General features: G+C 38.7%; 1 protein-coding gene across 5 annotated transcripts in view; it reads right to left on the bottom strand.

Moving 5' to 3' along the window:
* Window positions 1–245: 245 nt before the first annotated feature.
* The window catches only part of Hepacam2 (HEPACAM family member 2), a 31,903-nt gene continuing 17,070 nt past the window's right edge, over window positions 246–15,078 (bottom strand). For 2 of the 5 annotated variants that reach the window (XM_051177181.1, XM_051177180.1), the window contains exons 4-10: window positions 14,399–14,695; window positions 6,552–6,677; window positions 6,431–6,455; window positions 6,309–6,346; window positions 4,934–5,007; window positions 2,009–2,115; window positions 1,613–1,931 (exon numbers count right to left, since the gene is read on the bottom strand). In XM_051177181.1, the coding sequence (XP_051033138.1) occupies window positions 1,808–1,931; window positions 2,009–2,115; window positions 4,934–5,007; window positions 6,309–6,346; window positions 6,431–6,455; window positions 6,552–6,677; window positions 14,399–14,695 (791 nt within the window). In that variant the 3' untranslated portion in view covers window positions 1,613–1,807. Of the gene's footprint in view, window positions 1,932–2,004; window positions 2,116–4,933; window positions 5,008–6,308; window positions 6,347–6,430; window positions 6,456–6,551; window positions 6,678–14,398; window positions 14,696–15,078 lie in introns of those variants that run through there. The other 3 variants (XM_051177184.1, XM_051177185.1, XM_051177183.1) reach the window with 2 other exon arrangements.

The following is a 15,078-nucleotide window of genomic DNA, read 5'->3' as shown; positions in this document are numbered from 1 at the left end:
ATGGCCAGGAGTAGTTGGCCAACACAAAACAGACTCCTCCCCCACCCTTGGTCCTATTGATTTTCTCTCTTTTTGTCTGTTTTTGCTTTTGTAATAGAGAGAAAGAACATGAATTTGGGTGTGTAGGGAGTTGGAGGGAATCCAGAAGGAGTTGAAAAAGCTATGATAAAAATTTATTGTGTAAAAAAAATCGAATAAATTTTTTTTTTAAAAAAAAAGATACCAAGCTTGGGTGCAAAACATACTGAGCCAAGATCATTTAATGGTATTAATGAATGATATTTCAGCAAATGCAACTGTATGTTCACTAAACAAATCATTGAGCTGAGTACTAGCATATGAAAACAGACCAATTTACTGTGAACATGTATGTGTGTGTGTATGTATATTTATGTGTATGTGTTTGTATATGTTTGCAAGAGGAAAGGTCATCACCAGGTGTCTTCTTCAATTGCTTTTCTGATTGATTGATTGATTTATTTATTTATTTATTTATTTATTTATTTATTTATTTATTTGAAACAAGGTCTTCCTGGACCTGGGCTAGTCTGACTGGCCAATAAACTCCTGGGATTTTTCTGTCTCTGGTCTGCATCCCTGTGGCTCTGGGTGCTTGCTGCTCTGCCAGGCTTTGCTGTGTGGGTTCTGGGATCCAAGCTCAGGCCTCCACTTGAGGCAAGCACTTCACAAACTGAACCATTCTTTACTGGATTGAGTCTTAGGAAGCAGACACTATCTCAAGCGTTATGGTGACAGATATGCTAACCAACATGATTTGATCATTAATCAAGGTATACATGGGTCAAAACAATTACATAGTACCCCATAACTATGCACAACAAATATTTGTCAAGCAAAAAAGAAGAGTATGAAAACAAAACATTCCCCCATCCCCTGTTCCAGAAAGAGAGAGGGACAGGTATCATTTTAGTGTTTTATTTTTCAAGAATCTTGGTATTGTGTCTCCTTCCTGAATGGCGGCAGTTCGAGCGATATATTGCTTCAAACCAAAACTTTTTTTTTTTTTTTAAATTTCAAGCCAGAAATTCATGTGCATTTTTTCTGACAGGGTCCTCTGAAGTTTCTTGTCACATATTTAGTTCTAAAGCAACTGCATTGTCCCCGTGTGTGGGCTCTTCCCCCATCAGATGGTTTTCCATGCACTCATGTACTCTTAGCTGTCATTTTTAATATTCACCCAGAAGCAAGCAGGAATTACATTGTTGGAACTGTTCCATTTGCCAGAGGGGAAGTTCCTGTGTGTGGTTATTGATGTTCTTTTCAAAGTCAACAAATGACAGCTAAAGAAAGGGTGGGAGACGATTTGAGGCAGTTAGGCCTGCAGGCGGCTACATACACATAAACAGAAGTTGATCTTATTATTTCAGGAGACTGTGGGCTTAGCTCCTCCGTGGCAGAGAAGAGACAGGTCTTCTAGTAAAAACCTTGAGCTTAACTGGGTAAGTTGTTTGCTGTCTTTTGTTTCAACACAGGTTTTGTTCTTGGAGGGAGCAGTCTTATGCACGTGGGAACAGTCAGCCTTGAATGGGAGGACGTGGGGCCTTTGATGTGACTCGGCCATTCTCCCTTGGTAGCCTTTTGCCGGTGTTATCTTTAGTGACAGAGCATTGCAGCTGTAAAATGACCATGGTCACTGCCAAGTCATGAGGATTACTAAGATGGCCTCAGCACTGGCCTGACTGAGCCTTTCATACCCAGATGTGGATTCCTCAGGGCCACACTGAAAGAGAGAAACATATGCAGCAGACAGGCAATGCCCCTCATCTACCTGTCCGTGTGCATGACTCTAGATGATAGTTCTACACTTGCCTGTTTTATTTTTCAAAATTATTTTCAAATGACGATGTTCTTGAAGACTCTCACATGCTTTGAAGTCATGGCCTCCTGTTTTAGTATTTCTTGGGGGGCTTCTAATAAAGTTTAAGGAAAACAAAAGGTGACCTCTGAGACCCTCCACTGCACCCACCAAATGCAGATTCATACTTACTCTAGATTGTCTTGTTGGGCAGGGATGTGATGAATAACTTCATAAATGGTTCCAAGAAAATCTTGCCCTGTCACGCCATCAAGGGCTGGAGCGGACCTACTTGGCATCTAGAAAACATAGCACATTGAAAGGAAAAACTTAGCCCACGATTAGCCTTGAGGATGACAGACTAGATGGGTGGATGTTAGCCACCTCTGGAATATGACTTCCTCCTTGCTACAATTTCCTGCACCCATGCTATGTTGTTTATTTCTTTCTTTCAGGAATAGCTTGGCAATCCTACCACTTTTTTCGTCACTTAAGAAGAAAGCTGGAAATATCGTACAGAAAAAAAAAAAAAATAGAAAATTAGCAAAAACTGAGATTAAAAAAAACTCCAGCATGACAGTTTAGAACCATATAACTGTTATATCTTAATTGCTCTTTTGGGCACTTTTTGCCAATCTCATGTGCAAGGCTGGCTTGACAGAAAGAATAATGTGAAGTCAAAAGTCCTCATCACATTGCAAGTGAGTAAGGAAACAAAAGGTGATGCTTTAGTTTTAATACTATGGTAATGACTCTGAAAACTAAAGGCGTGGCTGAACATGAAACAAATGTAGTGTATTGATCTGGTGAAAATTATCACACACTTTGTTTAACCTTTCATTTTATGTGTTTTCCTCACATTCCTCCTTTCTGTAAACAGTGCCTTCTGGCTTGTTGTCAGTCTGGTATTCCTTTCCGCTCAGCCCCCAGTTTACTCACAACTCTACGTTCCTGCAGTCCTTCATATTTACACAGCACCCATAGGAAGTGTCTACCTTGGGTAAGACTAAGGCATGCTTTCCTTTTTTTGATTTGACTCAACAATGTGTACTGGGATGCCTTAACTTTATCTAGTTTTGGAACCCGTTTTCATTCCTTTCAAGAGAAGCCCTATGGTCATGGGCCATGACTTCTCTAGTCATTTTATGCTGCAATTTTGATAGACTTTATAATTGAGATTGACTTCATTTTCCTTGACATGAAGATGGTAGACGTATGCTAAAATATATGATAGAATATTAGAACTATTGAATAACAACCCACTTATTAATTTTACACATTTGCCTTCTGTCCAGCCCTTGGAAGAAGTGCTAGATGGATATGAAATGTACAGCAGGCAAAGAGATAAGCAATCTTTCTTACATGTACTTCAATAACAAAACAGGTTGTTTTGATTTTTAAGATGCAAATAAAATAGCGATTAAATTTATTTCCCTTCTTATGGACAATTCTTTTATTAGTTGTTATTTTCTTCTCATGTTCATTGCCTTGGGCTACCAGTCTTCCCAAGTAAATGCCAAACTGGCTTCTGACTCAGACTCTTCACCCCATACTATTGTCCTCTTTCTTTTTTAGTTGTTTGTTTTGACTTCTTACTTCATCCTCCAAGCACCTGACATGGCCAAGTAAGAATATCAGCAATATTCTTAGGAGATTTCTGATTTGATATGAGCATGGTTCCAAATCAAGCTATTCTGTGGGTCACAGAACTTAGCCAAGCTTCTGAAATGGAACTCAAGGGCACATTTATCTGTTTCAAGCTCCTGGACACCAAAGTCCTTGGAGCCAGCAGAGGCTTCAAATGATACCCAGTCTGTGTAATGATTAATCTGAGTGCAAACTTCTTACACAACTCCCACTCCTTTATAATGAATTACGAGGAATAAAATGTGGGCTTTCTTAAATATAGAAAACTCTGTGTCTCAAAACTCAGCATATTCTTTTAGCTCTTCATTCCCCTGCTCTATTCTTTGGCGATACACCTTAGAAGGGGGTTCTATGGCACTGTGGAGGTGCTTTTAGTTAACAGATCAAGCACCTATTTATTTTGTCTTTTTGCTTGCAGAGGGGAAGAGGGAAACAATCCTGTCTAAGATTGAGTAGGGGGACTGCAAAACCTTTGTCAGGTGCATCTCATCTTCATCCTACTGACTCACCCTCCAGGAGGATGAAATCCAATCAACTCCACTCCATTACTCACAGGACGTGTCTGTAATAAAGTCTGTAGCCAGGAAGCTCACTGGATGAAGTACACAGGGTGATAGAATGCGAAGAACAAAGGGACTGTTTCCTAATGACAAGCAGTTCTTTTCTAAGAAATGGAGGAAAGAACACCCAGAAGCAAGCAATCCATTTTTGCTTCCTCCCAAGTGGACTATTACAAGGGAGCAAGGAGACAGAGGAAAGCCTGGTCCTTTACAAATCTACAAAAGCTCATGAGCTGATAATTCAGGGACACACATTCTGCATGGAACTGATCATTTGCAACATTTTAAAATTTTAAAATTGAAAACAAATGGTTTCAACTGTAAAAGCCCCTGCCTTTTAAAATGTTCCTTAGCGTAAAAATAAAGATACCTGCATATTATTTTTTTTTTTTTTTTTTTTTTTTTTTTTTTTTTACTATATGACAATTCCCTTATGACAAGCAAGTAACTTCAAGGATGTGATCGACTATCTTTGAAAAGTTATTGGGAGTTATGCGGTGGAAAGGAAGGAGACTGAGGAATAGAGAGAGTTCTGTGAAGTTAAGGGCTGAAGCTACTGAAACAACATGGAGTAATTTAAGCCAGGGACTCCTGATCTCCTCTTCCTCTTTCCTCTCTATATTCAACCTAGTGACGTCTTTATTTATAGAATATATCAGGCAATGGGGTGTTTATTTTAGGTAGTGTAAGTTCCTTATTTGTGTCAGTTCTACTGTCTCTATGAGAGAACAAAAATGAGAAAAATGCCTTCGCTCCACAAATCTCAGTATACAGAGTCGACACTGTGGGATGCAGCGAGGGCTAGTGAAGGCATTGCACATCGCCGCCCTCGTCCTTAAACGGATGCTGCTTACACCTCTGGGAAAGCAGAATTCTACTTCTTGGTTAATCAGCCACTAGGAAAACCAACCCTGGGAACACCAGACGCATCTGGAAAAGTCACAAATTCGTATATTCCGAAGTCACCCAGAGCATCTTCATGGCCTGAAAGGAAAAATGACGATATTTACAGAAGCAATGCTCTCCTCTGATATTTAAAGATTCGTGCATTTATTTTTGTTTATTAGGAATACCCAAGGAACTTATCTTTACTGTCTGCTTTAAGTGGTATTTGCATGAAACCATTTAATATTTCCTAGTGTCATATGGTCACTATGAATGGTTTTGGGAGTAAGTCCTTCTCAAGAGGAAAAATGTAACTGAACTTGACTAACTATTCTCAAGGTCTGATGTGGGAATATTGTAGTTCATCTCAAACACATCACATATTTGGGAAAGATTAGGGATTTAAGTACACAAGTTTTAGCCTAGAGGTCACAGCACTCTTTGACCCACTCATAATATCTACCGTGCCTTGATAGATCTGACAGAGAACATTAGAAAAGAATGATTAATAACAGTAGCTACACAGGCACCTTAAACCTGCTGCAGCACAATAGGGACATTACCCAAACTTTATCTTGGAAATAAAGAGGGTGGAGGTGGTTGGGAGGAGCCAGATGGTCTTGGAACCCTTCCCCTCTGTGACATCCAATTACGTAGAGAACAAAGATTAGATGAAAGGAAGAGCCATTTTTCGTTTTCATTAAGAGTCACATTGGGCTGTTCACATAGTTTTAATTCTCATAGCAGCCCCAGGAGGAAGCTTTTTTTTTTTTTTTTTTTTTTTTTTTTTAATCCCTGTTATATAGATTTGAGACCAAGAATAATAATTTTCCCAAGGGGAATGTCGCAGATATGGGACAGAAACCTGTCTGTCGGTGACACCATCATCCCAGCATAAGTTCCAGGGTTAACTTAGAACAACTCAGTACGGATTCAACAGGGAAGGTAGTGAGGGTTGTGTGGAGACAAAGGAGCAGCCCTGCCCCTGATTACACCTCCATTTCTTCCTGTCCTTAGGACGGGGCTGCCAGAATCGTATATGCTCCAGAAACTACAGAGGCTCCCTTTGCTCTCACACACTAATGAGGAGAGGCTAACAGTGAGAAAGGAGGAGAACTCACCTCCATCCCTCCAATCGTTAGTTGCCTTGTCTGTATTTGGAGTTGAGAGTCTTTCCCTAGCTTAACCTACAGAGCTGTGTGGCTCACATAAAACCACCACAGAGGCAGCACTTTGTAAAGGGAAGACACTGAACAATGTTGGGGTTGGGACTGGGCTCACATCGGCTTCTATTCATTTTATTACATCGACAGTGACATCTGCAAATATCCCCAGTAAACACAAATGATTAGTTATTATACATCACTATGGATAACACTCCTTTCTTGCCCGCCCATTACCTGAAAATGTTTGAGCTTTTCTGTACACGGACTCTGGTCTGAAAAGACAAAAGATGTATTAATCAAGAATTATAATTGAGGGAAAAATTTTAAGTTATTTACACAAAAAACATATACATTACCGGCCTTTTAGCTTCTTCCTTATAACTAAAAACAAAAGAGAGGAGGAAACACAGTAAGGTATTTTTTGGTGGGGGAGAATGTTTCTAAAATGTATTGGTTTTTTTTCTAATGTAAACCTACCTTTGCAAGGTTGATATTTTTTCCACAGAAAAATAAGAGACATGGATATAATCAAAAACAGCGATATTCCAGTTATACTTGCTAATGGGGACAGTGATTTTCCTTTTTGTGCAAGCTTCTCCAGTCCTAAAAAAAAAATTAGCAATACCTTACTATATATTCTGAAATGCTTATGACTATTCTCCACTAAATAGGACACGATTGCCTGCCCTCCTTCCTCTCCCCAAATGGATGGGATACAGTGATTTAAGACTTAATTTCCAAACTCCTTGGGGACACACTGACATGATGTTGGTCATAGAGAATTGTTGCTGCCACACTTTTCACTTGAGTTTGCCACCGTCTTGTCTCAGCTCATTGTCTCTGCACTCTCAGATGCAGGGTGTGCAGGATGATGGTCGCTGTCTTCATTCTTGCTGTTTTAGTGTGATTCAGGGGTGGGTATCTTTCCAGGGGCATGGTGGCATGTATTTAAGGATGTGAGAAGAAGGGTGTTTATTTCAAATACACTCTACTACTTTTTTTTTAAACCAATCAAGAAATGCCCATTTCCCAAATAGCATGTACATGCAATTTTCAATAAAATATTTGAAGTCAGGCCTGCCAGATGGCTTGGCTCAGCCAGTAAAAGTACTCAGTCTAGACTTGGAGATCTATCTGGGATTGACACTGGAATCCACTGCGGAAGGAGAAAATTGTCTTCCAAAAATCATTTTTTGATTTCTACATGTTCACTGTGGAACATGTGCAGTGCCACACACCCAGGCAAGTGCACTCATGCACACACACACACACACACACACACACACACACACACACACACACACCAATAAATTAAAAATTTTAAATGTAAAATCCCATCTTGCAATTAAAAGTACTTTGTTTTGTAGGCCATTCCTTTTATTACTAGAACTGTCTTAAGAATGGTGCTCATAGCTCTAATACACATGCTGAGGGCTTACAATATACCAAGCTCTGAGCTCAGGATGCAGGATCCACAGTAACTGCTGAGTTGCCTTGGCGATCTTATTAGAGAGCAATTATTATCTCTTCTGGATGAGGAAGCCGAGCCTTGCAAAGGTCACTTAGGTTATAATGGTGGTAGTAAAACCAGTCTTCTACTATTTCATTCTTCCTCTTCCAATGCTGTTTGACACAGCTTATTGAGGGTGGTTATGTTAATACCAGCTGCACGCTATGATATGTTTAGTCATATATTAACCTGTGTAGGAGGAAGTAGTTGTGACCTTTAACAAGCAGCTCTGATATTCATGGAAATGAGTCATGGCAGTTGCCTATCTACCCAGACTGATGTGGGCTAAATTCATGTAATGCCACTTTCATTTCACACATAACCTGAGAATCTGGGTGTGATGAGGAACAGCGTCTACTCAGTTCTGCAGTAAATGCTGAGCTAGCCTCCTTTTCTTCTCCGTTCATGAAGGTTCTGTTAGGATCTCCAGGAGTTAAAGTGAGTGGGAGCCCTTAGTCATCCCTGTCTCCCAATATGGGGCTATCTAAAATCCACTTGGTTTCCCCTGTAGAACACGATCACTTAAAAAATATCTAATCTTTTCTACTGTAGCATAGCTGGTAAATACCGAACTGTAGTAGACAGGTTACGGAAACCATGCCTTCCCTTCAGTTTGACCATACACTGCTGTTTTCATATGCTCTTTACGTCTGAGAGACAAGGATAGCTTCTGCTATGAAAAATTCTGTGCTGTTCTGTGGTCACTGTGATCTTTTTAATGCTCCAGCAATGTTTATATTAATATCCTGCTTGTTCATCAGTGATGCAAGCAATTTTTCTGCTGAATTGGGTTTTAATCAAATATTCATCTGAAGTCTAATTTTGTCACATCATGGTTGAATGTCACCATAGGTTAACTCTCCTGTGTCGAAGCATTCTATTGAAAGGGACACTCTCCCTCTGGGAGACGTGTTTCCTCTAGGCTAGTACCAAGGCCCTAACTTTGTCTTGACACCCTGGGAAAATTCCAATTAAAATTTATTATTATTATTATTATTATTATTTTGTGTGTATTCCACTTCTGTGCAAGGGTCTATGGAGGCCAATGAAAGGCGTCAAATCCCCTGGAGTTGGAGTTACAGGCAGTTGTGAGCTTTCTGATCTGAATCTGGGCCCTTTGTTAGAGCAGCAAGTGTTTTTAATATCTGAGTTGTCTCCATAGCCCCAGGAAGTTTCAAGCTTTAATATCAACTTTAGATACTTCAGCTCTTTCACCTCACACTAGCCATATGATTAAAATTTGGAACCTCTAAACATAATCAAGTGCTAATTTATTTCATTATGCAGAAAACCATTTTAGTATAGTCTTGGCTGTTTTTATTTTTTTTCCTTAAAATTAAAAGTATGCCAGTGATGACTGTTTCCGACCACTCTTGATTCACTCTGGCATCCATCATTTGCCAGGTACTTCTATGATTCTTAAACCTAGCAACAGGTTTAACACAAATTAATTTGCTGTATTACCCCAAGACACAAAGGACACATTTCCCTGTCCTTCATTTCTCATTTTTCCTTTCTTTGACAAGTAATCAAATTTGTAGATTCTCTTCTACACAGAGTCACAACCTTCTCATTTCTCATTCTTCCCTGTGTTCTTAGACTTCTTCCTTACTGGCCTCTCACTGCCTCCAGTTGGCTCCTATTGGTCTACAATCAGAGACCCACCTGTCCCTTGCTGTGATCAGTTCCTGTCAGTCTAAAAGCCTGGCTTTAGTGAAGGTCAGCATCCTCTCCACTGAGAGGAGGATGCAAATGGCTCTTTTCTGAAAACAAATGACTTTTCTTGGCTTTCTCATCTAGAGGACCATGGGTCTCTACCTCCCTCATCTAGAGGGTCTCTGCTCTTATCCCTGTTTGTCTATCTAGAACACACATTCAAGGGCACTGTTGCTGTGGTTTTTATCCCTAGACAAGTGTGTTTTTGGATAGACGAGCTTCTGGAACTCTGTCTTGAAGATATGACAATAGACAAATTCCAGTCTTATTGCTCAGAGAATATACTGGGACCTGTAAGGCAGGTCTGGGAATTTGGAGGAGCTCCCTTCTCTCTCCTTTCAGAGTTTATGTTATTCATTTGGACATAGCATGCCATCCTTCCCACAATTTAAACACGGTCGACTCATTTACCAAAGCCAGAGTGGAAATGATATTTGCCCCCTCCTTAAGCAAACAAATAAAATGGAATAACATGTTAAGTGTAAATATAGGCAAGAGGTGTGGTATCCATGGTATCACTACCCTGTTATTTGAGATTGCACCCCACACAGGACAGCCATATGCTACATAGGTAGTGCATCTATTTCTAGATGAGAATGCTGCCCTGAGAACTCTTTTCATCCAATCTGTTCACTAATTATAGCAGCTGCCTCATGTCCCAATGGAAATGAATATGTCATACTCTGGGCTGTGTTACCTTCACACTCCTTCACACACCCACTTGACAGACACAGATCCTCTGTGGTAGGTTCTCAAGCATTTGTCATTAAAAGTCTCAGGATCCAGATGTCAAGGTTAAGGTTGTATCTCAATCTGTATCTTAAATGACCCAAAGTTGAGAAACTGGTAGCTAACTATGGAAGATTAATCCATTTCTCTTCCTAGATAATGTTCTTTCCTACTTTCTAATGAAATGATTTGGTTTATAATTTTGGAATGATTGATTTTATCCACATTACTTATAAATCTAAAACACATCTATTATAGATACCTCTTAAACCACGTCCACATGTCTTCAGGGACTTGAATATTTTCATTAAATACAAACGTTTGAATTCTAAGCATTCCTCTGTGTGTGTGTGTGTGTTCTCACAGTAGTAATTTAGAGTCAGTTAATACTTTAAAATATGGATATCTGTATTCAAAGAAGTCCTTAATTAGGTGGTAAAATCATTAGTTTCAAATATAAATGCTAATTTATTCTTTTAATGCCTATCATTTCCTTGAAACAACTAGACATTACTTTAGCTATAGATATTTTATTGTTTCTCATAAGTATGAAAGAGCATATCTTGTGGACAAAGTATTTGTATATTCATACATTAAATTAGTAGAGAAATTATTCAAAGAAAACTTCTTTGAATACAGATATCCATATTTCAAAGTATTTACTTAACCTAAATCACTAGTATTTTAAAGAATTTACTGAACCTAAATCACTATCATTAGATGCAATATCTATACACTGCTTCATTCTTCAGAACCTATACATATTGATTAAAGGGACAATATTCACATCAATAGCTTAGTGACCTAAGAAGAATAGAATTTTTTAAGATTGTTAAAAAGAAAGGATTTGAATTCAGATGCTATTTTGTCACACATTTGCTGTGTAACTCTTCCAATTGCCTCTGTTTTCTTTAGATATCTCCACTGAGTTACAGAAAGGTCAATTAATAATGTCTCAAATTAGATGTGAATCTAATTCCCACGGAGGTGGAAGTTCCCATCTGTCTAGCTTCACACAAGTTGAAGACAGAGAGCTAATTGTCACATTCTCTAACTTTCCTCTCCTTAACTGAAAGTAGCCAATAAAACTTTTGATTATTTCCTGGCCTTGTTATTTTCTTTCTGTGTCTGTGACCCTGGAGTCAACTTTGACTCCATTTCCTTTTCCCCTCTACATCTTATTGCTGAGGCTTCAAAGCAGTTACATAGTTTTGCCTCATTAAAAATAAAGAGGCCTCTGGTGACACAAAACTTCATCTTGGTTCTAGAAATATCTTAATCACAATTATCTCATCCTAACAAACAATTTCAAATTCCCTACAAGCCTTAACACATCTTGTTTGTCAGAATGAATTTTCTACAAGTGTTCATATGATCGTGTAAGCAATAGTCATGTGTGTCAGTTCGTGTGTGCTTAGTGTGTTGCAGAAATTCATTCATTTTGGAACAGAAATATTGAGCACAACATATCACATCCACACTAGTAATTTCTTCTTCTTTTTACTATTGTTGGACTCAAAGCTCTGTGAACATTGAAGATTGGAAAACAGCTATGAAAAACCACAATGAGGCCACGAATGTTGACAGTCCTGGATCACTCTGGAAAATGAGCACCTGTTCTCCTTATTTACTACAATAATAAATGCCAGTCTTTGTACAGGTCAAACAGGTTTTTGAAACTTCATTAAAGACAATCATCTGACATGAAGACTGTGGCTGTTTTTGGTAATAAGATCTTAGTCAAGTACTAGGGGCTTCTGATATTATGAATACTTACTGATTTGAGTATTAATGCAGAAAGTTTAAGAGGTGGTTAAGTTTCCACTGCAATATAGTACTACATATTATATCTACTATATTTTCACTTTCAATGGGCATAAATAACAAGTCTAACATGATTCAACTATCCCATCAAACAATCCCATATATGCTTTGGTACACACACACACACACACACACACACACACACACACACACACACTCATGCACACACCTTGTTCTAAACTAAATTTCAGTTGGCTACATGGTGAAAAGCTTGTTGACCCTATAAAACATAGTAAGTTATAAGGCAAAAGATGTTTTTTAGTTGTCTGTATGTTTGACATATTACATTTTGATCAGGGATTATTATCAGGGGTTGTTTGATTCTCAGTGCCTTATCTCTTATAATAGGTACCAAATAATGGATGAATGAGTGCTAATTTTAATTATTTTTGAACACATGTGCTTTGGAGGGTCTACAAAGAAAATATATTACCCTTTGCTGCCCCAATGAGGCTCAATTTAAGTAAGAATTTCGTAGCTTTATTCTCTAATACACCAGGTACTAGAAAGATGTAGTTATGTACAATTTAAATCCAAATGAAGAAAGATGAAATAAAATTAAACCTTTTAATCCTTAGTTGCTCAGCTGTGTTTGAGTTACTAAAAGGTTATAGCAGGGTTAGTGGCCGCCATATTGAAAGTGAATGCATTGACAATTACTGAAATGTTAAGCAGGGTTGGCAGCCGCCATATTGAAAGTGATGACATTGACAGTTTCTTCCTTGCACAAGATCTAAGAGCAACAATACTTTTGGCAGTATTATCTTCATCATAAAACATCCATATAAAGACAGCATATGCACTGCAATACATTTGATGTTAAAAATACGAATATCTTAAATCTCAAATAGTTCTAAGAGAACACACATTTCTTCATCAACCTGTAGGCTTCGTACACTTTGATAAGTCTTTGTGACTCTCTAAGCTGTTTTTAAAGAATTAAAAATTCACTAGAGGGGCAAAAACCTTATAGAAGTAGTTGTCACACTTGAACTAAATATTATTTGAGTTCAAACATAGTAGCTGGATCTCCTGAGCCAGCACACCTGGGGTGTCTTAAAAAACTGTTTGTTGTCTATTTGAGACAAGATCATGCTATGTACTCCATGCTGGCCTTGAAACTGAAAGAGGATTCCTCCTGCCTCAGCCACCTGAGAAGCTACATTTTAAAAAGCAAACTGCCTAGATGATTCTGATGCAAGCAGCTAAACGGCTGTAGATGGCATGTTTTGGTCTAAGGATTAAATAATACCTGTGTAAATAGGTATTTTTTTACTCTTGCTTCCTTTGTTGAACACAATATACTGAGCTTCTCTGTGTTCCCTGTCTTATTTTAGGCACCAGGGATACTGATATGGAACAGAAGGCATCGTGGATTCATGGTTATTAGGTTTTGTAACTTGTTCCTTCACTGATGAAATCATCTAAGTCATTGTTTTTTATTCAGACCTGTAGGTTTTTCCTCAAGTTGGAACTGGTTTGTCTTTTTTTGTATGCAAGAATACTGAACATAATAGAGAAAAGAATAATGGAAGATTAAAAGTAAGAATGGGTGAAAGAGGAAAAGGAAGAAGGGCAATAAAAAGGAAGGCAAAGTCTATTTGGGAGGTAGAAACATAGGCTAGACAGAACTTGGTGGCTGAGTGTTGTCTAGGGCACAAATAGCAGGAAGGATTTGAGGTGACATTTAGTTTTCTGCTAAGCTGGTAAATTATAGGGAAATTCACTTAAAAAGTGGGTTGTACAGGCAGAACAGGTATGGAGGAATAAGAAAAAAGGGCTCAGTCCTAATACTTCAGGCTGACATTCTGCGTTTAGAACCTCTGAAAGAGGTGTATGGAAGGCAGATGAGGATACAGCCTTAAAGCTTTGAAGATAAACATGTAAGGTGGCCAGTGTTACAAGACAATGTGGGAATGAATAAAATGGAATGGAAATCATACCATGGAACAGAGCCATGCTTCACAGGGAAGCTTGTGGGATGGGAGTTTGCTACATGTCCCTAACAAGCTGCGACTTTGGACACAGAATGTCTAAGACGCAACTTCTAGAGGATGCCGAATTTTATAGACTTGTGAAAGTTTGTTTCCAAGCGGATAAGGCTCTTGATAAATATTTCTGTTGATCTCAGGTATGTCAAGGATGAAAAACAGAAGAGGAGCCAGTGAAGACCAAAAAGCAAGTGGAAAACCATGACCCCAACTCACCTGTATTTGTTCTTCTAACCTAACATAACAGCACACATAAACTCTTTTCTGAGAAGTCTATCACTTTTATGTTTCTGCTTGCAAAGTCAGGAAGGCAATAACACACATTTACAAGTAATTTGATGACTACTCATAGCCCTTAAAGCTGGCTTTTGAATTTCCCTCCATTTTGTTTTTGAGTTTTTACTTTTTGAGCCCCCAAATCCATGGTTTACTTAACTGAGAAAAGAGACCATTCAAACAACAGCAAAATTATGTTCTCTTCTCCACAGACATCTGGGAAGTCGAGGCCAGCTTGCCTTTATGTTTTATAAAGTTTTGGTCTTTGCCACACTTACCTACAGAAGTGACGATGACAGTGAAACGGGTTTCATCTCGCCTTCCCGTTATGTTGTTGTAAGCACAGCACATGTAGTCAGTGGTCTTCTGGGCCACTTTCTCAGATGCAACTTCTAAACGAGGCCCATGTTTAATGACGTATGTCGTGTTGTCAGATCTTCGGATCCAGGAGTAAGTGTTGGGTGGATAAGAATCAGCAGAACAGTCAAACAGGATGGCTTCTCCTAGGTCCACAGTGAACACTTCTCCCACTTTTAGCCCCTTGTCAGAATTAACTTGAAGTCCATAAGGTCCATCTGTATTAAAGCAAAAAAGAGATGGAGGGCTGTGTGATGTAAACAGTCACACAGTTTCAGGGCTTGAAGGACTTAGTGTCAGTTTACTCTCGTTGAAAGTCTTCACTTGAGACAATAGGCCCTTGTTTAAACCCCCCAATTAGATCTCTTGATCTCTGTTTTATTCTGATAATCACAAAATGGGAAATACTTGATTGGGCATACTTGTAATAGTTAAAGGCTGAAACTTGCGTTTGCAGATTTACAGATACTGCCATCATCAGTGTTGGGCTAAGCTTTCAAGTGCCATATTGATAAATGCACACTGTTGCTATGCAATCTCTATCTCTATTTTGAGGGTACCCTCAAAAATACTTTTTACAACATATAGGTACTATTTTCTC

This window comes from Phodopus roborovskii, unplaced genomic scaffold, assembly GCF_943737965.1.
Source record: "Phodopus roborovskii unplaced genomic scaffold, PHOROB, whole genome shotgun sequence".
Lineage (NCBI taxonomy): Eukaryota > Metazoa > Chordata > Mammalia > Rodentia > Cricetidae > Phodopus > Phodopus roborovskii.
This window is presented reverse-complemented; position numbering and strand designations above follow the sequence as displayed.